The 26645-nt window shown below is 42.7% G+C and overlaps 1 protein-coding gene across 16 annotated transcripts in view; it reads left to right on the forward strand.

Moving 5' to 3' along the window:
- The window catches only part of ulk4 (unc-51 like kinase 4), a 497483-nt gene extending 472340 nt beyond the window's left edge, over window positions 1-25143 (forward strand). For 14 of the 16 annotated variants that reach the window (XM_043719550.1, XM_043719542.1, XM_043719541.1 and 11 more), the window contains 2 exons: window positions 16337-16425; window positions 24565-25143. In XM_043719550.1, the coding sequence (XP_043575485.1) occupies window positions 16337-16425; window positions 24565-24628 (153 nt within the window). In that variant the 3' untranslated portion in view covers window positions 24629-25143. Of the gene's footprint in view, window positions 1-16336; window positions 16426-16973; window positions 17025-24564 lie in introns of all 16 variants that reach the window. The other 2 variants (XM_043719552.1, XM_043719555.1) reach the window with 2 other exon arrangements.
- The last annotated feature ends 1502 nt before the right edge of the window (window positions 25144-26645 follow it).

The following is a 26645-nucleotide window of genomic DNA, read 5'->3' on the forward strand; positions in this document are numbered from 1 at the left end:
ATTGTCCTAAAAACCCATTTGCTTCACTAATGTCCTTTAGGGAAGAAAATCTGCAGTCCTTACTTGGTCTAGCATAAATATGATTGGAAACCCATGGTAATGTAATTGAACCTTAACTGCCTTCCTAAAAAGCTAAGTTCTATTCAGGGGCAATTGGGAGCAGATGACAAATGCTGGCCTTGCCAGTGGCATTTGCCCCCCCATGGAAAAATTTAAAAGAAAAACTATAAATTGTTGTAACATAGTGAGAGAATGTGTTGTAATGTCATGAAGAACTGCTGCACTGTGAGAGGTGCCAGCTTTCAGATGTGGCTCATAGAATCATAAGAATCAGACAACACAGAAGAGGCCCTTTGGCCCATGGAGTTTGTACTACCAAAAAATACACTACTACCTACACTGGTCCCACATCCCCATACAAGACCCAGAGAATGAGGCCTGTCCGTCCATTCAGGCGAATGTAAAAGATTCCATGGTACAGTTTCAAGGCAGAGTGGACAGTTTTCCCCACTATCCTAACTGATTTTAATTCTGAGGTGGTTGAGTGTAAGTTCTTTAAATGTCACTAGGATTAAGAGACCAAAAGTAAATTTAAAATTCCCAAATGCTAATCCTCTTCAAGAATTGAAATTTTAATTTATTTTCATTCCATTATAGATTAGATTTCCTCCAGTATGGGAACAGGCCCTTCGGCCCAACAAGTCCATACCGACCCTCTGAAGAATAACCCACCCGGACCCATTCCCCATATTTATCCCTTAATAATACACTTCACACTATTGGCAATTTAGCATGGCCAATTCACCTGACCTGCACGTCTTTGGATTGTGAGAGGAAACCGGAGCACCCAGAGGAAACCCACACAGACACGGAGAATGTGCAAAACTCCATAGGATTAGGAGGATTCCAGTAGAGAATGGAAGTAATAGCTAATGCTAATAATGAGCAGAGGGTAGATTGTGACCACTGCCTGTAAACTCCTTTTCACGTCACACATCCCCCACTTTGGAACCATATCATCATCCTTTCACCATCACTAGGTCAAAGCCTTGGAACTCCCTCTCTCAGTGTACTGTGGGACATGCAGCCTGTGTGGTTCAAGAATTTGATAAAGCTCGCCACCACTTTATCAAGGACAATTAAAGAAGGGCAATAAATATTGACCTCGCCAATAGTTTCCCCATCCCATGATAAAAACCTGTTGCAGTTGTAGTTCACACTGCAACCATACACAAAACCATGGATGCAATAGAAATAAAATATGCTGCACCAGTTCCTTTGTCTTCTGTGATTGAGGATACTGAGTATAATGTTATGATTTGGGGGGAGACCATGAATATCTAAAGAGAAATTCAAACTCCCTGTTGTTAACTGAAAATGTGGCATTGCAAGGCTTCACATACTAAACAAAAATTCTACTGTACAAGAATCAAACAAAGGAAGCACTACTAACCTAACACGATATTTCATAAGCCTTTATTCAAGAAGACTGAAAATCTCAACAGACCACTTCTGTTCTGTTTTTAATTGCACCCAAGAGTTTCCCATAAATTGCATGATCCTAAGTATTCTTTTATTTTTCCTGAGGCCAAGCCAAGGTGTGTCACAGTTATTAGAAATTCACTTTGGTTATTCTCAGTGTTCCCGCTATTCTGAGGTTTGAGATTTCTTGAAGTCAATCCACACGTATTTGGCCAGGTTACCACACAGTCTGTAAAGATCTCGTGAAGGTCAACACCCCAGCTCAAGCATGGGCTCATTGTTTTCTTGTTCAATGACACTAAAATCAGAAAACACCCTTGTTTCTAATAGCCATTTGACCATGAGATCATGGTGTTACTAGTCTCAGCTGATTCCAAGCAACCAGTCTGTCAGCTTTCTATCACTATCTCTCTTTGTCTACCTGTGCCTGAAGAACCTAAAGCAGAATGTTGCTTCCCTGTATACTATCGCACAGCAACGTGGCACACCTGGGATGTCCTGATTAACTTCAGTTCTCAGATCATACCCTTGATAAGAGAAGTATATAGATATAACAAAAAAAAAACAAAGAACTGCGGGTGCTGGAAATCTGAAACAAAAACAGTTTGTGGAGAAACACAGAAGTTCTGGCCACACCCAGGAGAGAAAGTAGAGTCAGTGTTTTGGGTCCAGTGAGCCTTCATCAGACTTTGATGGATACTTGATTTTCATAGAACCCCTAAAACGTGGAAGCAGGCTATTTGACCCATTAAGTCCACAACAACCTTCCAGACAACATCCTACCCAGACCCACCCCTGTACCCTGTCCTGTATTTCCTATAGTTAATCCACTTAGCCTGCATGTTTCTGGCACTGGGCAATTTAGCATAGCCAATTCACCCAACCTGACCATGTTTGGAGTAACCTGGAGCACTCAGAGGCCCACGCAGACACAGAGAGAATGTGCAAACTCTACACAGTCACCCGAAGGTAGAATTGAACCCAAGTCCCCGGTGCTGTGAGGCAGCAGTGCTAACCACTGAGTCAGGGTGGTGTCCCCAGCCTTTCTTGATCCAAGGAATGACCCGACTAATCAATTTAAATCTCAAATGAAGACAGTGCACTTCTCCTCAGTTGTACTGTCCTCTCTTGCCCAGCCTGTCTGCTAAATCAACCCTTCTAACTCTGACCATGTAAGCATGCATGGAAGGACCTTTGATGCATGTGTGGACATGGTGATCTGGCAACTTCAGAATTCTGGAGTTTCAATTGCCTCAAGTTGACAAATTTAATTTTCCCCACAGCTTAAAGGTTATATTCCTACAGCAAATGAATTGAACACATTTCATAACAGCAGTAGAAACCAACAGACTAAAACAATCCAGATTTGAATTCCAGTCTATACTAAGTGTATGATCTCAGTCACACAGTAATACAATTGCCCTGTGCCAGTAGGTTAAGAGTGGAGAATCACTCATACAAGACAGAGAGGCAGTTAACACCCACTGGAGAGTGCAGTTCGAGGTCCTCAACTAAGATGCAGCCTTTGAGGCAAGTACTTTTGACACAACCTACAACTCACGACCTATTGCCATCTCACAGCACTGGCAACCTGTTATGAGGTCACAAAAGCTTTATGAAAGCTAAAAAACAACTAAGCCTCCAGAGCAGATGGAATCTCTGCTGAAGCACTAAATACAGTAGAGAGGGACTCATGACATAAATATACAACCTCGTTGCCCTTGTCTGGAAGAAAGAAGGCAAGCCAGGAAATATGAGAGTCATTATAATTGTGACTACCTTCAAAAAAAAAGACTGGTCTAACTGTGGAAATTACAGAGGGATTTCTCTACTTCTACTACAGGAAAGGTCATCATGAGAATCCTCCTCAACCATCTCCTATCAGTGGCTGAAGAATTGCTCCCAAGTCTCAATTTGACTTCCGTCTGTCCAGAGACACAGGCGACAGATTTTCAGTGTGCATTAAATCCAAGAAAAATGTAGGAAATAACACCAGTCTCTGTACATGGCCTTTTTCAATCTCACAAAGGCTTTTGACTCTGTCAAACATTGAGGACTTCGGAACATCCTCCTCAGCTTTAGCTGCCTGCAGAAATTCTGATCATTCTTTGCCTGCTTCACAATGACATGCAGACTGCAATCCCCCCCACGGATCTACCACAGAGCCCAATGCAAGTGCAAATGGTCTTCTCTGTCTTCCTTGCTGAAACACTCCAGCCCATCCCCATCAAGCTCCACAGAGTGGAGCTAACCATCAGGATGAGCAGGAAACCTTTCAACCTTTCCTCTAGGCTAGAATCAAGAACCACCGCAACTTCTGTTATCGAGCTGCAGTACACAGAAATGCCTGCACATGCGCACACTCAGAGTGCCTGCTATAAACTGTCACTAATGCATTCAGTGAGGCCTGTAAGGGAATCGTCCTCAAACTAAACATCTGGAAAACAAAGGTTCTCTATCAGCCCACTACTGCCACACAATGTTGTCTCCTAACCATCAAATTCCACAGCGAGCCCTGGACAACACAAATCATTTACCATTCCTTGGAAGCCACCTCTCAATGTGAACAAACATTAAGGATGAAATTCAACATTGACTTCAGTGTGACAGTGCAGCCTTTGGACGCTTGAAGGACACCAAAGTCCGAAACCTCAAACCCAGCATCAAGCTACAAAGCAGCTGTGGCCACCACCCTTGTGTGCATAAGGAATGTGGATCATGTACAGCAGATACCTCAAATCCCTGGAGCATTAGCATCAATGCTGCCTTCACAATATCCTGTAAAACCACTGGCAGGGTAGGTGTATCTTTGTGATGGTCCTCTTGAGGCCATTATTCCCAGGACCAAGGCACTGGTCACACACAACCGGCGGGCCACATTGTCCGCATACCCAACACAAGCCTCCCTCAAGAAGTGGTTTGCAATGGTAAGCGATCACTAGGAGAACAAAGGAAATACTGCAAGCATATCCTGTAACAAATGCAACATGCCCACCAAATTGTAGGAATCGCATGCTGTCAAACGCACAAACTCAAGAAGAAGCATCCACGTAGGCACCAACCACTTGGAGCGTCACCAAGTGGATCAAGTGGAGACCCAACAGAAGCAGCAGAAAGAGCATGCAGAATCCATGGGGTCCCACCCATGGTCCTCCTCAAACATCACCTGTCCTATCTGGGACAGAGTCCGCAGCTCTAGGATTGGACAATTCAACCACCACAGAATTCCTCCCCTCTTTTCTAGAGTGGAAGCAAGTTATCCGTGACCCTAAGAGACTGCCAAAGAAAGTAATGAAAAAGAATCGACATATCCACAGGCATCTTGAGTTAAAGGTATACTGGACTCCACCAAAGAATGCCTCAGCAAATCTTTTTGTGTTGCTAAAGAAGTGTGCATTCTGTTGCACCATTTATTTAAGCACTAAATGTACACACGGGAGTAAGCAACAAAAGGTTAGCCAAATGCTTTTCTTGTACTTTGTTGCTTTGCTTTATGTTGATTTATTAATGAAAATTTGCTCATTTACATGTTTGGTTCTTGATGGTAGAGGGGATTGAATCCATCCAGGTTCCTTACCTTTGGTAATAGCTGCAAAGTGTCAATATAATCCTGTAGGGATTCTATAAAAGTATGTGGAGCTGGAAAAAGCAAAGCAGGTCAAGCAGCATCAGAGGAGCAGGGGAGTCGATATTTCAGTTTGGAGCCTTTCACCAGGACTGGGGGAGGGGGAAGGAGGCAGACAAATAAAAAGAGGGAGAAGGTGGGGCTGAGGGAATTGTAGGTGGGATGGCGATAAGTTGGTGCAGGTAGGAGGTGAATCATCGACTCCCCTGCTCCCCTGATGCTGCTTGACTTGCAATGCTTTTACCAGCTCTACACTTTATTGACCTCACCGTAACAAGAATATCTCCCTCCATTACCGATCCCAGGGTTTGAGCAGGAAACTACCTGCAAGCAACAATGGACATTTGTTAAGTGACTGTGTGTGTAATGCTGGGTTCTGGATCATTACCATTTTAATTTGAATGTAATTATTAAATATAGAACCTATATTTTAATCAGCTATTCCTCTGGATGATGGTGTACAATACATCTAAGCAATAACTTTGATGGATGGATACTTGTCCTGAATTTTAAACAAACCCAAAGAACTGCAGATGCTGGAATTCAGAAATAAACAGAAATTGCTGTAAAAACTCAGCAGTCTGGCAGCATCTGAGCAGAGAAAACAGAATTAATATTTTGGATACAGTGACCCTTCTTCAGAACTGTTTATAGCTGGGTAAAGGTTGATACATATCCTAAAGATGGGGTGGAGAGGGAGAGAGAAGGAGTAAGCTTTGCTGAGTGCTCCAGCAGCACAGAACCTCAATATCCACTTGGGAACCCTGCAGCTTTCTGGATTCAACCTCAAATTCAACAATTTTAGGGATTGAACACTTCCCATGTCCTTACTGCAATCCCTGCACAGCAGGCCTTGTTATCGCATGAGCTGCTACCACAAACAACCCATTATTAGCTGCTATTGGGGATATTAATGGATGCTATTCATTCTCCTGGGCTGACCTTTACCCATTCCTCTGTCCCATCCGACTGTTTTTCTCTCTCTGGGCTCCATCGCCATTCTCTCAGCACGGTGGCTCAGTGGTTAGCACTAATGCCTCATAGTGCGGACCGGGTTCACTTCCTGTCTCAGGGGACTGTCTATGTGGAGTTCATGCATTCTCCCCGTGTCTGCGTGCATTTCCTCTGGGTGCTCCAGTTTCCTCCCACAATCCAAAGATGTGCAGGTCAGGTGAATTGGCCATGCTAAATTGCCCGTAGTATTAGGTGCATTAGTCAGGGGTAAATATAGGGTAGGAGAATGGGTCTGGGTGAGTTACTCTTCAGAGGGTCGGTGTGGACTTGTTGAGCCGAAGGGCCTGTTTCCATACTGTAGGGTATCTAATCAAATCTTTCATTCGTTTACTATTCCCCCACCCCACCTCATCTTCAGCATTTATACCAACCTGTTTTTGCCCTGAATTAATCGCATTTTGTCGGTAACAAGACATGCTTAACATTGTTTGACATTTTGATAACTCTGCTGAGACAATTGGGTAAAATCAAGAATTGCTGGAAACATTCAGCAAGTCAGAAAGGGCCTGTGGAGAGAGGAAACAGATAACATTTCAAGTTGGTGACCTTTCATCAGCTCACTGGAAAATTTGAGTAATTGTTGCTGAGTATTTCAGCTGAAACTTGGAAGTGAAATCACAGGTAGATAGGATAGTTAAGAATAGGATAGTTTGGTATGCATGCATTTATTGGTCAGTACATTGTGTATAGGAATTGGGAGACCATGTTGTGGCTCAGCAGGACATTGGTTAGACCACTACTGGAAAACTGCATGCAATTCTGGTCTTCCTGTTATAGGAAGGATGTTGTGAAACTAGAAAGGATTCAGAAAAAAATTACAAAGATGCTGCCAGGATTTGAGAGTTTGAGCTATCAAGAGAGGCTGAAATGACTGGGACTATTTTCCCTGGAGCATTCGATGCTGAGAGGTGACCTTATAGAGGTTTATAAAATTATGGCGGACATGGGTAGGGTGAATAGCCAAGGTCTTTTTCCCAGGGTAGGGGATCCAAACTTAGAGGGCATGCATTGAATGTGAGAGGGGAAAGATTTAAAAGGGACCAAAGGGGCAACTTTTTCTCGTAGAGGGTGGTGCATGTATGGAAAGAGCTTCCAGAGGAGATGGTGGACGCTGGTACAATTACAACATTTAAGAGGCATCTGGATGGGTATATGGATAGCAAGGGTTTAGAGATTATGGGATAAATGCTGACAAATAGGACTAGATTTATTTAGGACATTGAGACATAGAGTCCTACAGCACAGTGGAAGACCCTGTGGCCCAAACTGGCCCATGTCAACCAAAATGTCCATCAACGCAAATCCCATTTCCCTGCATATGGCCCATATCGTTCTAAACCTTTTCTTTCTATGTATTTGTCCAAATGCCTTTTAAATGTTGTTGATGAAACCGCCTCAACCACTTCTGCTGGCAGCTCATTCCATATGTGTACTACCATCTGTGTAAAAAAAAGTTGCCCCTCAGGTTCCCTTTTATCCAAGATTGCCCCCCCCCACCTTAGTCTCCTATGCTCTAAAGAAAAAGCTCCTAGCTTGTCCAAACTCTTCCTATAATTCACACCGTTTGAGTCCTGGCAACATCCTTGTAAATTTCTTCTGCACTCTTTCCAGTTTAATTGCATCCTTCCTATAGCAATGTGACCAAATCTGAACACAATACTCCAAGGGTTACCTCACCAACATCCTGTACAACTGCAACATAACTTGCCAACTTCTGTATTCAATGCCCTGACACATGAAGGCCAGTATCCCAAAAGCATTCATCACTGTCCTGTCTTCCTGTGACTCCACTTTCAGAGAACCGTGCACCTGAACTCCAAGGTGCCTCTCTTCCACTACACTCCTTAAGGCCCTACCATTCAGCATGAAACTCATAACTTGATTTGACTTTCCAAAGTGCAAGACCTCTCACTTATCTATATTAAACTCCCTTTGCCATTTCTACTTCTACTGCTCTGCCCTCATCAACCTTCCTGGTCACTTCATCAAAGAACTCTTAACAAATTTGTGAGGCATGATCTCCCATGCACAAAGCCTTGCTGACTATTCCTAATCAAACCCCGTCTTTCCAAATATATGTATATCTCAGAATCTTCTCAAGTAACTTACCTTCCACAGATGTTAGGCTTACTGGTCCATAGTTCCCAAGTTTTTTTTGCAGCCCTTCTTGAATAAAGGCACAATATTCTCTAACCTGAAGTCTTCCGGAACCTCACCCGTGGCTAATGATCATGCAAAGATATCAGCCAGGCCCCCCGCAATTTCACGTCTAGATTCTTGCAATGTTCTTGGATATATCTGGTCAGGACCAAGAGACTTATCTACCTTCATACATTCTAATACTTTAGTATCTGGTCAGCATGGACAAATTGGACCAAAGGGTTTATTTCCGTGCTGTACATCTCTATGCCTCAATGACTGTGTGGAACCTGGGGTTGACTTGGTGTTCCTGATCTTTGACCATTGTAACTATTAAGCAAGATATAAAAGGGAGCTAAGGGGCAACTTTTTCACGCAGAGGGTGGTACATGTATGGAATGAACTGCCAGAGGAAGTGGTGGAGGCTGGTACAATTACAACATTTAAAAGGCATTTGGATGGGTACATGAATAGGAAGGGTTTGGAGGGATATGGGCCAAGTGATGTCAAAGGGACTAGATTAGGTTAGGATATTTGGTCAGCATGGACGAGTTGGACCGAAGGGTCAGTTTCCGTGCTGTACATCTCCTCCAAAGCTTACATTTTGCATGGGTTTGGATACTAATGTGACTTGCCTACACTCCGAGAAGAGACACAACATTCTTTTGCTTTCAAAGCTTCAGCTTTGGTTGGTAGGGAGACTAGTACTTTGTTTGGCAATGCACTGTTGCATTCTCGTTGTGGTCTGCCTTGAGCAGTTTTCACAACACATATGTTTCTGAAGTCCCAAAATCAGAGGTTGAGTTCAATACCACATGCAGTGGATCCCGAATCAGAATTGTCTGACATGGTGAGTCATATACCAGTAAAAACCTGGAGTGGACTTGTAATTTACAGTCCTTTTTTACTCCCAGTTCTGCCCTCTGATCTCAAAGAGTTAGTGCAAACTGATGCAAAACTAAAAGAATATATCGCTGCAGCAGTCCAACAATATAAATGGAGTACATACCCTCCAACTCTTAAGATAGTTTGTATGAAAGCTAGGTTTTGGGCTGTCTCTCAAGAGAAATGAGGTATGACTGGTTAATCTAATATAAAGCAGGATTTCATGTTGAGGCTGTATTTTTATTGAGAAATGCAATTTAAAAAGAAACAGCATGACTTTACAAACAACAGCATCACATCTAACACCTGCGACGCTGGAGCTTTTAAATCAGAAAGGTTTTGATCTGGCAGTTTTCTCACATACACATAGTGAGCACTCTCCTCTAATGTCAGGGGCATGTAGGCATGTCATTAAGACTCAGCTGCTACTATAAACACTTGGCTGCTTTCATCTTGCCATGCTGTTACGCATTGACTATTGTGTACTCTGCTGGGAACTATTTTTATTCACAGTATTTTACTCTCAGTTCCCAGTGCACATTTGTCACAGTTGTGCAATTGTACACCTCCAGTGTCTGCCTCTCCACAACCAAACTGAACTACTTCAGAGTCTTGTTTTTACGGATTCTTGGGCTTGAAGTGCAGGAAGCTGTGCATTTGAGCAGCATATTAAAGGTGACATCAACATTGCCTGAATAAACATAAAAGCAGAGTGACCAGTGCTGGAGGCCATCAAAACAGGACACAGTAGCAGTGCACAGGGAGGAGCGATGTCATCATGTACATGGTAACATCATTGTGTGCAAAGATGCAGCCCTGCTTGAGACAGCGGATTGGGTGTGGGGGTCTACAAAAGCAAACCTGTACCTTGGTCACCATTGTATTGAGACTGCTGAGGCAAGCAAAAGAGATGAGCACAGCTCCATACTGATGCTTTCATAAGAATGTGTGCTGGAGATCACAATATTGGGTGTGAAGCTATCCAATATCAGGCAAACTGTTCAGTTAAAAATCAGACACCAAGAAACTCCTAAATACAAGTACTTCAATGTTAAAATGTACAGTTTCGGAACCATTGTTAAAGGGCCTCGTCTTTTTACATACAGTCTGAATCTAGATTCCTTATAGTGGGGAAACAGGCCATTTGGCCCAACAAGTCCACATCGACCCTCCAAAGAGTAACCCACTCCCCTACATTTACCCCAGACTAATGCCCCTAACCTACACATCCTGAACACTGTGGGCAATTTAACATGGCCAATTCACCTGGCCTGCACATGTTTGGTTCAAAGAATGGTGTGTTGCTTCCCTGGTGCCAGGATCAAGGATGTCTCAGAGAGGGTGCAGAATGTTCTCAAGGGGGAGAGGGGCCAGCAGGAGGTCATTGTCCACATTGGAACCAACGACGTAAGGAAGAAGGTTGAGATTCTGAAGGGAGATTACAGAGAGTTAGGAATTTAAAAAGGAGGTCCTCGAGAGTAGTAATATCTGGATTACTCCCAGTGCTACAAGCTAATGAGGGCAGGAATAGGAGGATAGAGCAGATGAATGCATGGCTGAGGAGCTGGTGCATGGGAGAAGGATTCACATTTTTGGACCATTGGAATCTCTTGTGGTAGAAGTGACCTGTACAAGAAAGACGGTTTGCACTTAAATTGGAAGGGGACTATCTTTCTGGCAGGGAGATTTGCTAGAGCTGCTCGGGAGGATTTAAACTAGTAAGGTTGGGACGGGGGTGGGTGGGTGGGACTCAGGGGGATAGTGAGGAAGGACCCAGGGAGATAGTGAGGAAAGAGATCAATGTGAGACTGGTACAGTTGAGAACAGAAGCCAGTCAAACAGTCAGGGCAGGAAGGGACAAGATAGGACTAATAAATTAGACTGCATTTATTTCAATGCAAGGGTCCTAACAGGGAAGACAGATGAACTCAGGGCATGGTTAGGAACATGGGACTGGGATATCATAGCAATTATAGAAACAATGCTCAAGGATGGGCAGGACTGGCAGCTTAATGTTCCAGGATACAAATGCTACAGGAAGGATAGAAAGAGAGATGAGAGGAGGAGAAGTGGCATTTTTGTTAAGGGATAGCATTACAGCTGTGCTGAGGGAGGATATTCCTGGAAATACATCCAGGGACGTTATTTGGGTGGAACTGAGAAATAAGAAAGAGATGATCACCTTATTGGGATTGTATTATAGACCCCCTAATAGTCAGAGGGAAATTGAGAAACAACTTTGTAAGGAGATCTCAACTTTCTGTAAGAATAATAGGGTGGTTATGATAGGGGATTTTAACTTTCCAAACATAGACTGGGATTGCCATAGTATTAAGGGTTTAGATGGAGAGGAATTTGTTAAGTGTGTACACAAAAATTTTCTGATTCAGTATGTGGATGTATCTACCAGAGAAGGTGCACAACTTGAGCTACTCTTGGGAAATAAGGCAGGGCAGGTGACTGAGATGTCAGTGGGGGGGAGCACTTTGGGGCCAGAGACCATAATTCTATTAGATTTAAAATAGTGATGGAAAAGGATAGACTAGATCTAAAAGTTGAAGTTCTAAATTGGAGAAAGGCCAATTTTGACGGTTTTAGGCAAGAACTTTCAAAATCTGCTTGGGGGCAGATGTTCGCAGGTAAAGGGATGGCTGGAAAATGGGAAGCCTTCAGAAATGAGATAACAAGAATCCAGAGAAAGTATATTCCTGTCAGGGTGAAAGGGAAGGCTGGTAGGTATAGGGAATGCTGGATGACTAAAGAAATTGAGGGTTTGCCAAAGAGTTTTTACAAATACATTGAGGACAAAAGGATAACTAGGGACAGAATAGGTCCCCTCAAAGATCAGCAAGGCAGCCTTTGTGTGGAGCCGCAGAAAATGGGGAAGATACTAAACAAGTATTTTGCAGCAGTATTTACTGTGGAAAAGGATATGGAAGATATAGAAAGTAGCGAAATAGATGGCAACACCTTGCAAAATGTCCATATTACAGAGGATGAAGTGCTGGATAAAGGTGTATAAATCCCAAGGACCTGATCAGGTGGACCTTAGAACTCTGTGGGAAGTGGTTGTTGGGCCTCTTGCTGAGATATTTGTATCAGCGATAGTTACAGGTGAGGTGCGGAAGACTGGAGGTTGGCTAACGTGGTGCGACTCTTTAAGAAAGATAGTAAGGACAAGTGAGGGAACTATAGACCAGTGAGCCTGACGTCGGTGGTGGGCAAGTTGTTGGAGGGAATCCTGAGGGACAGGATGTACATGTATTTGGAAAGGCAAGGACTGATTAGGGATCGTCAACATGGCTTTGTGTGTGGGAAATCATGTCTCACAAACTTGGTTGAGTTTTTTGAACAAAGAGGATTGATGAGGGCAGAGCGATAGATGTGATCTATATGGACTTCAGTAATGCATTCAACAAAGTTCCCCATGGGAAACTGGTTAGCAAGTTTGGATCTCGCGGAATAAAGGGAGAACTAGCCATTTGGATACAGAACTAGCTCAAAGGTAGAAGACAGAGGGTGGTGGTGGAGGGTTGTTTTTCAGACTGGAGGCCTGTGACCAGTGGAGTGTCACAAGGATCGGTGCTGGATCCTCTACTTTTTGTCATTTACATAAATGATTTGGATGCAAGCATAAGAGGTACAGTTAGTAATTTTGCAAATGACACCAAAATTGGAGGTGTAGTGGACAGCGATGGTGGTTACCTCAGATTACAATAGGATCTTGATCAGATGGGCCAATGGGCTGAGAAGTGGCAGATGAGGTTTAATTCAGATAAATGTGAGGTGCTGTGTTTTGGGAAAGCAAACCTTAGCAGGACTTATACACTTAATGGTAGGATCCTAAGGAGTGTTGCTGAACAAAGAGACCTTGGAGTGCAGGTTCAAAGCTCTTTGAAAGTGGAGTCACAGGTAGATAGGATAGTGAAGAAGGCATTTACTTTATTGGTCAGATTATTGAGTACAGGAGACGGGAGGTCATGTTGCGGCTGTACAGGACATTGATTAGGCCACTGTTGGAATATTGCATGCATTTCTGGTCTCCTTCCTATCGGAAAGATGTTGTGAAACTTGAAAGGGTTCAGAAAAGATTTACAAGGATGTTGCCAGGGTTAGAGGATCTGAGCTACAGGGAGAGGCTGATCAGGTTGGGGCTGTTTTCCCTGGAGCGTTGGAGGCTGAGGTGAATAGGAAGGGTTTAGAGGGATATGGGCCGCATGCTGGCTGGTGGGACTAGGTTGGGTTGGGATATCTGGTCGGCATGGACGGGTTGGACCGACGGGTCTGTTTCCATGCTGTACATCTCTATGACTCTATAATGGAGGTCAAACCCCCATGGCCGTTTCAGTGATTGCAGAACAAAATTCACTCCGAACTCCAACCCTTAAGTTTGTACAGGTTCTCTGCTAGACTAAGATGGAACTTATGAGACACAGTTAGTTTGGTTGCGAATGATTGTAGTAAATGGCTCGGCCCAATCTTTGATGGAAACTGGTTGAGAAAGGTTGATGTGGATGGGCTCAACATTTTTTTGATTAGAAAATGTCTGCCTGTGAAGTCCTAATTAAATACCCAGAAGTTTTCAGGAAGATGTAGGGACGATCAAGGGAATCAAGGTCACCTTGCGTGTTGACCAGGAAACAATTCCACAATTCTGCAAGGCCTACCCCATGCCATTTGCCTTACGGGCAAAAGTAGAGGCAGAAATCAGAAGGCTGAAAAGTGAAGGCATTATCAAACCAGTCTAGATTGCAGAAGTTGGACAACAGCAGTTGTACTGAATGTGAAGTCCAATAGGTCGGTTCGCCTTTGCGGGGATTTTAAACAAATAGTAAATCAGTTTTTACAGTTGAATGAATACCCAATTCCTTCCAAAGAGGATTTACATGCGGGTATGAACAAATTACTGCAAATGCACACTTTACTTCAATTCTGATGTTTCGACTCAAAAGCATTAGTTTACTGTCTCTCCATGGATGCTGTTTGACCCGCTGTGATCTCCAGGATTTAAAAGTGAACCTGGCAGGTGATCTGTCCTTCACGAAGCTGGACATGAGCCAGGCATTTCCATAATTAATAACCATAAGGATTTTTACCAGTACATGAGACTACCATTTGTGGTATTGTCAGCCTGTGCGATTTTTTAGCAGATGATGGAAAACATTTTGCAAGGTCCTTCGGCTGGTGAATTATTATGGAAAGTTCATACATAACTGGCCTGCATCCTGACACCCTTGCATCAATTCTAAAAAGGTTTCAGCCTTGGAAATGGTCACATAGCCAAGCCATAGCTTTCAGCGAAGTGAAGAAACAGCTATCATCCTTCAAGGTGTTGGCACATAATGATCTGAAGCGAGATCTGATATAGACAAGTGATTCCTTCCTGTATGGCATTGGTTTATATACTTCATAGATGGGCCCAATGGAGAGGTACGCCCAATAGTGCATGCATCCTGAACTTTGGCTCATGCAGAGAGCTGCCAGAGGATCTGGTGGAAGCTGGTACAATTCCAACATTTAAGAGGCATTTGGATGGGTATATGAATAGGAAGGGTTTGGAGGGATATGGACCAGTTGCTGGCAGGTGGGACTAGATTGGGTTGCGATATCTGGTCGGCATGGACCGAAGGGTCTGTTTCCGTGCTATACATCTCTATGACTGTATGTCTTTATGGGAGGAAACCCACACAGACACGGGAAGAATGTGCGAACTCCACACAGACAGCTGCCCAAGGCAGGAATCAAACCCAGGTCCCTGGTGCTGTGAGGCAGCAGTGCTAACAACTGTGCCACCCCAAACAGATCGCTGTCATTATGCTCGACCTCTCTTCTGCAGTGTGCTGTATTGGCATAAAATGTATAGGACCAATTCCCGATGATTACATTATGACAGGTGATAGTATCCCAGGTCTATACAGTCACAGGTCTGTGGTTATGTCAAGCTAAGAGACCTGGACATATTCCAGATTTCTACACAGGTCTGTTTGGAAGCATTCCCGGGTTACTCCAGGAAGTCTGACCCAGCAAAAGTCATGTCTGCTGACAGCAAATGTGCCCTCCTGTGTTGGACAATTGTGTGAAATGTTTTCTTCTATTGTAGGTCTCAATCAATTAACTTCCAACTCCAATCTCTTTGCTTCCTGCAGAGATATTTAGTGTGCCTACCCAGCCTGGACCATCTTGCCCAAATATTATAATGAGGGAGGCAGTAGCATGTCACTGGACTAGTAAGGCAGAACCTCAGGCAAATTTTTCTGGGGCCATGAATTCAAATCTTACCATTCAACAAAAATATGAAATAAAAAGGTGGTCAAATGGCAATCACATAAGAACAAGAGATCAGGCAGCTTCCGAGGAGAAGGAAAATCAATGTTTCAGGCAAAAGCCCTTCATCAGGAAGGGCTTTTGCCTGAAACATTGATTTTCCTGCTCCTTGGTTGCTGCCTGACCTGCTGTGCTTTTGCAGCACCACTCTAATCTTGACTCTGATCTCCAGCATCTGCAGTACCCACTTTTGCCTAATCACATAAGCACTGTTGACTGTCATACAAACATATCTGGTTCACTAATACTCTTCTGGGGACGAAATATGCTGCCTTTGCCTGGTCTGGTCTAATGTGACCCAGACACACAGCAATGTGGTTGACTCTTAACTGCCCTCTGGGCGATAAGGGATGGGCAATAAATGCTTGATTAACCAATGGTTTCCACATTCCATGAACAAATTGTTTTAAAAATTAAATAATTTGGGAATTTATCTTAATTTAAGGAACAAACAGTTTTAAATATACTTTGCATTATCCATTTGAATGTATTTCAATTATATATTTAATGAAATCTTCACCCTCCCCATGCAGAGTTGACAAGTATTGCACAGTGGCTCTGTGGTTAGCACTGCTGCTTCACAGCGCCAGGGACTCGGGTTCAATTCCTGCCTCGGGCAACTGTCTGTGTGGAGTTTGCACATTCTCCCCGTGTCTGCGTGGCTTTCCTCCCACAATCCAAAGATGTGCAGGTCAGGATGAATTGGCCGTGCTAAATTGCCCGTAGTGTTAGGTGCATTAGTCAGGGGTAAATGTAGGAGAATGGGTCTGGGTGGGTTGCTCTCCAGAGGGTCGGTGTGGACTTGTTGGGCCGAAGAGCCTGTTTCCGCACTGTAGGGAATCTAATCTAATCTATTTTCCTTGTCAGGTGAGCTCGAATAAGAACCACGCAGAAAGCATCAAGAGTGAAGGAGACATTCTCATTGAAACCCTTCAAAGGCTGGCCCAAGCTACCAGGTGAGAACCCTCAAGCCTTAAGGAATTTCCAAGCTTTGAATAAGTATCGGTGTGTGTACATGTGTGTGTATATATATATATATATATATATATCAGATACATACCACAGACATATCGTGTTACAGTGCTTTGCGACTGAAGTAAGACTGCACTTGAATCAGCCTTTGAAAGCCTCCAGCTTTTTCCTGAGACTGACTTTGATCAATTGTTAGTGTAAGCCGGAGTTGGGTTACATGATGAAAGATTCCGAAAGTTGCTGCTTTCATTTGCAGCCAGTTATGAGCTTACTGTCTGCTTCTCTTGAGCTTAGCTTTGTACATCCCCAAAAGGAATGGTAAGTTTTTGAACTAAGTTGAAATAACTTTGAAGCCACAAAGTACGCTCCTGGCATAATAATGTTCATATTCCTAACAAACAGAAATCCAATGAATTTCTGGTTTCACCTCAAACAACTTCACAGAAGGAGGACAGGAAAACATAAAAATGAATTAGACTAATATCCACGTGTCTGCTGGTTCATGATGTTCCACAATTTTTTTTAACTTTAGGTGAGAGCCTTCAATGGTAAATGTGTAGATCTTCTACTATCAAAGGCCAAGGTAGATATGAAGATATTAATCTCTCGATATAAAACAAGCTTTGTGTGGACATTGCAATCTTCTGTTGGATTAGATGCTTCCTGTTCTGCCACCAGTTGCATGCTGTTTGTGTCTGCATGCTTGTGGCAGAGTCTTATTTTGCACCATGCAAATCCCAGGGCCCACTGTTCTGTGGGGTTATTGACAGAATACGCAGTTGGAGCAGGAAAATCGACGTTTCGGGCAAAAGCTCTTCATCAGGCCCTTAATGGCAGGAAAGGTTTGAGATTTAATTCAATAAGAATCTTTGTTGTCCTCTAAGTTGGTGGCGTTGCTTTACCACCGAAAGCAGTTTTATATCTAATAATTGTTCATTTCAAACTGAGAAGACTGGCTTTCAGCAATTTTCACAGGTAATGTTTGGCTCTCTTATTCCAGCAGTGCCAACAATAACTTGTATTTATAAAGCATTATCAATCTATCATAATATTCTCAGGTGCTTCTTGAGAAGATTATCAAGCAAACGTTTGACACCAATTCATGTAAAGGGATATTGGGAGAAACGATTACAGTACAAGCTTAGCTAACAACTTAGGTTTAAAGGCACATCTTAAAAAATGATGGGGAGAGAGAGATGTAGTGTTTTAAGGTGAAAGTTCCAGAACTGAAAGCATATCTGCCAACGGTGGACTGATTGAAATAGTGGATTTTCAAGAGGCCTGAATTGGAGATGATGCAAGGATCATCTAGTGGTTTTGGGTTGGAGGATGTTACAGAGATGAAGAGGTATGAAACGATAGAAAGATTTGAGAACAAAGATAATGAGTATAAAGTTGAATTGAGGCATGAGCAGTTTTGAGGCCAATGTAGTTCAGTAAACACTTAGCTCATGACTGTATGACTATGACTGTATAAAATGCTGTAATTGAAATTTGCTCAGATTAAGAGAAAACCATTGTAAGTCACAGTGTGATATTACTATGCATTTAGTTTCGATTCATCTTACTACAGCCATGTTTATATTGGTTTTACTAAGATGTTTACATTAAACAGGTCTTCCTATACATCCCTGCACTTGACAGAAAATATTTCAAGACTTACACTTAAATACACAATTCTGTTGAAAATAGATTGCTGAGGTGACACAGTGAAGGGACAACACATGGTTCTATAGAAAATGGACAGATCTGGTGAAGCTTCTCCTTATTTTGAGGGTTATTTTCACAAACTGTAAAATGGAGTTGTACTATTTGACTAGGTAGTATCAAAGATTTACATTACTTCAGTGCAGTGGTGGTTTCCATAGAGAAAGCAAGTCATCCAGGTCAAGATGCTCATTTTCATCTGTGATGGGGTATGGTTCCTCTTGGCTATCTAATACCTTGTCCAGCCAGTTAGGAGTGTTATCAGTCATTGAACCAAGGAGGAGATTACAAATTGTATCCAAGTCTGTTCCTCCAGCCAACAGATATTGACATGGACAGAAACTCATTCAGACGTTTCGTTCTCCTTTCCCTCGCAGTGTGTGGACTCATTTTTCATTTACTATGACTTATCCATTGATAAGTACATCTTTGCTTCCTTCACCCCTCACAAAAGAATGTGTAATTCTGCTGTACTGAGCATTAATGAGTTGTGATTGTATTTAACAAATATTTCACAGTTACCGTCATGACATTAAATGAAGGTCCCTGAGTCCTATTTGCCTGCTGGATATCTTCCTGTTTTTGAGTTCACTATTTGAAAGCAGTTCTGGCACACAATATTGCAATCTCCATTTTGTGTACAACACCTCACCTAGAATAGAAATCCATATCAGCACTGTACCACTCAAATGAGCCAACAAAGGTGTCCCAAGTAGCTTTAGCAACATACAAATTTGCATACATGCTGTAGTGTGGAGCTATGGATACTGATAGTTGAGGCTTTAGTATCTTTCCATTACATGATTGGCTGGGAATCTCTCCTCTTCTTGTCACCTGCTATTAATGTGTTTTGGAAGGATTTACAAGTTCATACTCAACCTGATTCACAAGTTACAAAAATAAAGAACTGCAAATGCTGGAAATCTGAAGCAAAAATAGAAATTGCTTGAGAACCTCGGCAGGTCTGGCAGCATCTGTGGAGAGAAATCAGAGTTAACGTTTCAGGTCCAGTGACTCTTCTTAAGAACTGTTGGTAGCTAAGAGAAAGTTGTTTTTTTATGCAGAAGATAGGGTTGGGGGAACAAATGATTTTCAGAACCATTTTCAGAACTGAAGAAGGGTCATTGGACCCAAAATGTTGTCTCTGCTTTCCCTTCACAGATGCTGCCAGACCTCCTGAAGTTCTCCAGCAATTCCTATTTTTGTTTCTGATTTACAAGTTGATGCTCAGACTATTTGGTTCAGTTATGTAGGCCCCTTCCATCGCAGTCATGTTCGGGAATGGGACTCAAACCTGAGGGTCTGGCTGAGAGATAGGGATGCTACCCATTACACTACAGGGTGACTGCTACTGGAAATATACAATATTATTTGGTTTAGTGTGAAGCTAGTGACTGTTCAGCCACTGTAATTACATGACTTACCATGTTGCTTTTTTGCTCCCACATTATACAATGTCTCAGAGGTCCCTGAAGTACTTTAAGAGGTATTACAGAGCCCAGAAAGGTTACCTTAGGGAACATAGGACCAAGAGTAGACCATTCAGCTCCTTAAGCCACTCCACCATTGTAGATCTCTAGCTGTAGATCTACCTCAATACTACTTTACCATGCCATCCCCATATCCCTATATGTCATTATTAACTAGAAATTTATCAATCTTTGTCTCAAATTTTCTCAATGTTTGAGCTTCCAAAGCCCACAGCTACCTCTAAACAAGTCCAGAAAACCCTGGATGTCTAGGAATATTTAGGACAGGATAAGAAGGAAAATAAAGGCTTTTAGCAGTGTGAAGGGAGCAAATTAACAGAGCCCCTATTGGAGAATACAAATTGCATAGGGCATCTTAAGGAAGCAACTTAAGAACTTAAGGAACATAAGAAAACAATTAGGAGAGAAAGAGGGGGCAGGAAGAAATACTGAAGGGTAAAATTAGGTAAAATCCCTTGATATAATCCCAAACAGGGGCACGATTTATAGGGCTTTGGGTAGTGTTGTGGAACAGAGAGATCTAGGTGTTCATGTACATAATCATTTGAAGTTTGCTTCACATATAGATTGGGTGGTTAAGAAGGCATTTAGCATGCTTGCCTTCATTACTCAGACTTTTGAGTAAAGGAGTTGGGACATTATGTTGAGGTTGTGCAAGACGTTGGTGAGGTCTCTTCTGGAATATTGTGTCCAGGTCTGGTCCTGTATTGGAAGGATATTATTAAGGTGGAGAAGGTTCAGAAGAGATTTACCAGGAATTTGCCAGGAATGAAGAGTTTGAGTGATAAGGAGAGAGAGTCATAGAGATGTACAGCACAGAAACAGACCCTTCTGTCTAACTTGTCCATGCCCACCAGATATCCCAACCTAATCTAATCCCATTTGCCAGCACTTTGCCCATATCCCTCTAAATCCTTCCTATTCAGGTCAGGACTGTTTTTTTCACTGGAGCATACCTTTGTAGAGATTTATAAAATCATGAAGGGTATAGATAAGGTGAACAGCAGGTGTCTTTTCCCTAGGATGGGGGATTTCAAGACTGGGGAGCATACTTTTAAGGAGAAAAATTTAAAGAAGATGAGACAATCTTTTTTACACAGAGAATGGCTCATGTGTGGAATGAACTTCTAGAGGAAGTGGTAGATGTGGGTACAATCACAACATTTAAAAGACATTTAAATAAGAGATATTTGGATGTATATAAGCGCAGGCAGGTGGGACTAACTTAGTTTGGGATTCTGGTCGGCACGGACTAGTTAGACCAAAGAGTCTGTTTCTATGCTGTAGGACTCAATGACTCTATATTGTCTCTGTATTTTAAGGGGAAGAGGATAACCAGAGAAAGACTAGGGCCCATTAATGGCCAAGGGAGGATTTAGTGCGTGGAGCTGGAGGACATTGGCAGGGTGCAAAATGACTACTGCACTTCTGCCTTCACCCGGGAGAAGCCAAATATTGTTACAGAATTTGGGAACAGGAACTATGAGGTTCTTAAGCAGTTTGATGTAAGGAGTGAGCAAACATTGGAATGTTTGGCATGCATAAAGGTGGACATGGCCCCTGACGTTAGTAGGACAAGTGAATAGGATAATTAAGAATATATTTGGAACGCTTACCTCTATCAATCATGGCACGGATTATAAGAGGAGGGAAGTTATGTTGGAGCTATACAAAACTTTGGTCACAGCTGGAGTACTGTGTGCCGTCCTGGTCACTACATGACAGGAAGAATATGATTGCACTTAAGATGTGCAGAGAAGATTTACTGAGATATCTCCTGGATTGATGCATTTTAGCTATGAAGAGAGGCTGGATAGGCTCGGGTTGTTTTCTTTAGAGCCGATAAGGCTGACGGGGCATCAGATTGAGGTGTATAAGATTATGAAGGGCATGGACAAGATGAATAGGAAGCAGCTGTTCCCCTTATTTGAAGGGCCAGTAACAAGAGGGCATAATTTGAAGGTGAAGAGCAAGAGATTTAGTGGGGATTTGAGGAAAATAGTCTTCACCCAGCAGATGGTGGGAATGTGGAATACATTGCCCAGAAGAGTAGTTGAGGCTGAAAACCTCACACTTTTAAAAAGTACTTAAGGTGAAATATTATAACATGCGACTGCTGAAAAATTAGATTAGTGAAGACACGTGGGCCAGATGGCTTCTTCTATGCTATATGACTGTGTGACTCTGAGTGAAGAAATTTCTGCTCATCCCAGATCTAAATAGCTTGCCTTTCAGTCTAAGATTGTGTCCCTATTTCTGACTGCCCCCAGCTAGTCAGTTAAACATCCACTGTACTCCCTCTGTGGCACGTATATCCTTTGTTTTAGGTAAGGAGACAAAGACTGCATGCATACTCCAGGTGCATTGCACCAAGGTACTGTACTATTGAAAGATATATCTGCTCCTGTACTCAAGTCCTGTTGTGATAAAGGCCAGCCTACCGTTCGCTTTCCTAATTGCTTGCTGTAACTACATGTTAGTTTTCATTGGCTTCTGAATTGGTGACTTTATTGTCCAGATTGTAATATTGATGTGCAGCATGCCAGCTTTGCCTTCTTGCACAGATCAGTGCAAGAAGGCAGTCTCCTTAATAAAAACAGGGGACAACTGTTTTAAAAATAGATGTTCCTGAAAGCAACTCTGCATTATAAAGATGGATATTCACAATAGTTTGGAATGTATTTGTTTAGTTTATTTAACTTTTCAAGTCTTTAACTATTTTCATGATCCTTTTAATGGGGTTAAATCCATTTCCTAGAATACTAGTGAGCCAGGAAGATCCACAGTTGTGAGTTAGCTGTGTTGTCAAAGTACTACTAACAGCTGGGCAACTGGTCAAAAAGCAGTTAAGCAAAGGAGAGAATAACACAGAGGAGGTTTATATCACCAGTGGATATACAACAATCCTTACCAGAAAATGCCCCTCAGTGGCCCATCAGGCAAGAATATTTTGACATTGGCTGTGATTCCCTCACAATTGAATGGCCTATCAATATTTATTTGCTAGACTTGCAAATGCAGAATAGTAAATGGACAGGTCCATTGATGGATTATTCCAGCATCCATGGTGTGAAAGGTGGTAAGAGCTTGAAGAGAGGAACTAAGGAGATAGCAATTTAGAATTGATATCTAAACCTCAATCTTACCAGCTTTTAAGGAAATAGCCATTTGGTACAATCGTAATTGATTATCTAACCTTCCCACACTTTCCCCATTCCTTAAATTTAAACATCTACCAGTCTGAGTCCTGAATTTGCTCAATGACTGAGCACTCACAGTGCACTGGGATTGGAATTAGCAAAGAGTCATACCCATCTGAGTGAAAGGATTTCTCCTCATCTCACTCCTAAAGTGGCCCCTTCTTGTTCTGAGGCAGTCACCCAGAGATCTAAACTCCGCAGTCGGGGAGAACAACAAGTCAGATCTACCTTACTGAGCACTTAAAAAACTTCAACGTTTCAAGGAAATTATTTCAGATTGCTTTAAATTCCAGAGAATGTGAGCCCAATTCTTTCCTTCTGGTACAGTCTCCTTCTCTCAGGAACCAGGCTAGTGAACCTTTGTCAACTCCCTTCAAGTATATCCTCCTTAGATAAGGAGTCTGATACATTACACAGGACTCCAAGGCCCCATACAGTTACAGCTGAAAAATATGTTGCTGGAAAAGCGCAGCAGGTCAGGCAGCATCCAAGGAGCAGGAGAATCGACGTTTCGGGCATAAGCCCTTCTTCAGGAATGAGGAGGATGTGCCAAGCAGACTAAGATAAAAGGTAGGGAAGAGGGACTTGGGGGAGGGGCGTTGGGAATGCGATAGGTGGAAGGAGGTCAAGGTGAGGGTGATAGGCCGGAGAGGGGGTGGGGGCGGAGAGGTCAGGAAGAAGATTGCAGGTCAAGAAGGCGGTGCTGAGTCCGAGGGTTGGGACTGAGATAAGGTGGGGGGAGGGGAAATGAGGAAGCTGGAGAAATCTGCATTCATCCTTTGTGGTTGGAGGATTCCTAGGCGGAATATGAGTTGCTCTTCCTCCAGGCGTCGTGTTGCCATGGTCTGGCGATGGAGGAGGCCAAGGACCTGCATGTCCTTGGTGGAGTGGGAGGGGGAGTTAAAGTGTTCAGCCACAGAGCAGTTGGGTTGGTTGGTGTAGGTGTCCCAGAAGTGTTCTCTGAAACGTTCCACAAGTAGGCGGCCTATCTCCCCAATGTAGAGGAGGCCACATCGGGTGCAGCGGATGCAGTAAATGATGTGTGTGGAGGTGCAGGTGAATTTGTGACAGATATGGAAAGATCCCGTGGGGCCTTGGAGGGAGGTGAGGGGGGAGGTGTGGGCGCAAGTTTTGCATTTCTTGCGTTTGCAGGGGAAGGTGCCGGGAGTGGAGGTTGGGTTGGTGGGGGGTGTAGACCTGACGAGGGAGTCGCGGAGGGAGTGGTCTTTCCGGAATGCTTATAGGGGAGGGGAGGGAAATATATCCTTGGTGGTGCAAGGATATGCTTGCTATACTTGTATTGTAGCTGAAAATGTGTTGCTGGAAAAGCGCAGCAGGTCAGGCAGCATCCAGGGAACAGGAGAATCGACGTTTCGGGCATAAGCTCTTCTTCAGGTTACTTGTATTGTAACTTTGTGATTTGAGTTCAGGAACATATAGGCCTCCCTAAATACCTTTGTAGCTCAATCTCAACAATTTATAAAGTTCAGCTTTTCTATTTTTTTCTTCAAAGTGGATAATTTCTCCACACTATATTTACTCAGCCTAGTTCTTGCTCATAACTTAATTTATATATATTCCTTTAAGCTTTTGTGCTGTCACCATAGCGTACAACAGAATCACTTAATTTTTCTGTACAGTTATTTGGACCTGACTGAATTTTGACAAAAGGGCTATGTAGAGTCTTTTATTGGTTATTTACAGCATTTTTTTCTGTACCTTCCAGCTCCCATGCTGATATTGCCATTGGATCTTTGGCCTCTGAAATCCTAAAAATCATTGAGCAATGAACAAGAAGTAACTGATACAACTCCCAGTAACGCACTGTCACTTGGGACTGAAGAGGAATGGACCTTGTCATTGGTCTGTATTTGGCTGGTTTTCTTCAAGCAAAAGGAACGCTTGATTTGATGCAAGAGCAATTCCTTCAACAATTTGTTCCAAACTTGTGAAGAAAGAAACAGCAGTGAAAATCACTTTGCAAGGTCATTGTTTAGCAACAGGTAAAAAGGTGTTTTTGACCAGCTTTAGCATATGACGTTTTAGTACAAATAATAAAATTCAGTGTTTTCCATATGTTTCTTAGTAGATTTCTGATTTTTTTGAGACTGTACTTTGAAGAAATTTCCACTCCAGTACTGTATTTGTCTGATAACTTATGACACTTTAGACTTGTGTTCTTTTTTCTCTGTGAGTTGATGTCAGATCCTCAATCTTCAAATGTGGAGAAAAACATTTCTTTTCACTCTACTCTATAGACAGTTTAAAATTAATATGTAAAATATAATAAAATTATTTTTTAAGATCACCACAACAGCTTTCTCATTTTCTTACTGCTTGGCAGTGAAAATGTTTTAAAACTACTGTCTCCTCTCAACCAGGCATTTTGTTGTTGACAGTTTCAAGAAATCTTCTGCTTGTTCCATGGAGCAGTCTGTTTTTAATGTTTTCAACTCGTGCTGTATCAGTGAAACAACAGTTTTAATTAGAGAAAATATTTGTGCTTTAGAGATATTGTCATTGTATCTTACACTATTGAAACTCCATTAAAATAAAAGGGAAACTTGTGCTTCCCCCACTTGCCCAGTGAGATATTGAGCCACACAGAACCAGTCCATACTGGAGTTTATGATTTTTCTGTGGCAAGTTATTGTTCTCAAGGCCTCTTAAGTTGCATTGGTATTCTATCCATGGCAATCACTCGATCAGAGTTGAACTATGTGGTACTGGAAAAGCACAGCTGGTCAGGCAGCATCCGAGGAGCAGGAGAATCAACATTTCAAGCATAAGCCCTTCATCAGGACTCCTGTTGAGACTTGATTTTTGCAAGTCAGCCAGGCAAGGCTGGGGGAGCAGCTAGTCTGCCAGGCAAGAGTGGCGAAAGCAAGAATCATTCAGGCAAGGCTGAGAATTGAGGAGAAAAAGGAGTAAGAAAGGGGAACCGAGAACTAGCAAAAATACAGAACATAGAGAAGTACAGCACAGAACAGGCCCACGATGTTGTGCTGAGGATTATTCCTAATCTAAAATAAAATAGTCTAACCTATGCATCCCTCAATTCACTGCTGTTCATGTGCATGTCCAGCAGTCGCTTAAATGACCCTAATGACTCTGCTTCCACTACCATCGCTGGCAATGCATTCCATGCGCTCACAACTCTGCATAAAGAACCTACCTCTGACATCTCCTCAATACCTTCCTCCTAACACCTTAAAACTATGATCCCTCGTCCCAGTCAATCCTGCCCTGGGGAAAGGTCTCTGGCTATCAACTCTATCCATGCCTCTCATTACCTTGTATACCTCGATCAGGTCACTTCTCTTCCTCCTTCTCTACAGAGAGAAAAGTCCAAGACAAGTCTTCCAGTCCAGGCAGCATTCTGGTAAACCTTCTTTGCACCCTCTCCAAAGCCTCCATATCTTTTCTATAATGGGGCAACCACAACTGGACGCACAGTATTCCAAGTGCGGTCTTACCACGGTTTTGTAGAGCTGCAGCAAAACCTCACAGCTCTTAAACTCGATCCCTCTGTTAATGAAAACCAAAACATCATATGCTTTCTTAATAACCCTATCCACTTGAGTGGCAAATTTGAGGGATCTATGCACTTGAACACCAAGATCCCGCTGTTGTCCACACTGCCAAGAATCCTGTCTTTAATCCTATATTCAGCATTCAAGTTCGACCTTCAAAAATGCATCACTTCACATTTATCCAGGTTGAACTCCAACTGCCATTTCTCAGCCCAGCTCTGCATCCTATCTATGTCGCACTGCAGCATGCAATAGCCCATGATACTATTAACGG

The sequence above is a fragment of the Chiloscyllium plagiosum genome, chromosome 29 (genome assembly GCF_004010195.1).
Source record: "Chiloscyllium plagiosum isolate BGI_BamShark_2017 chromosome 29, ASM401019v2, whole genome shotgun sequence".
NCBI classification, from domain to species: Eukaryota; Metazoa; Chordata; class Chondrichthyes; order Orectolobiformes; family Hemiscylliidae; genus Chiloscyllium; species Chiloscyllium plagiosum.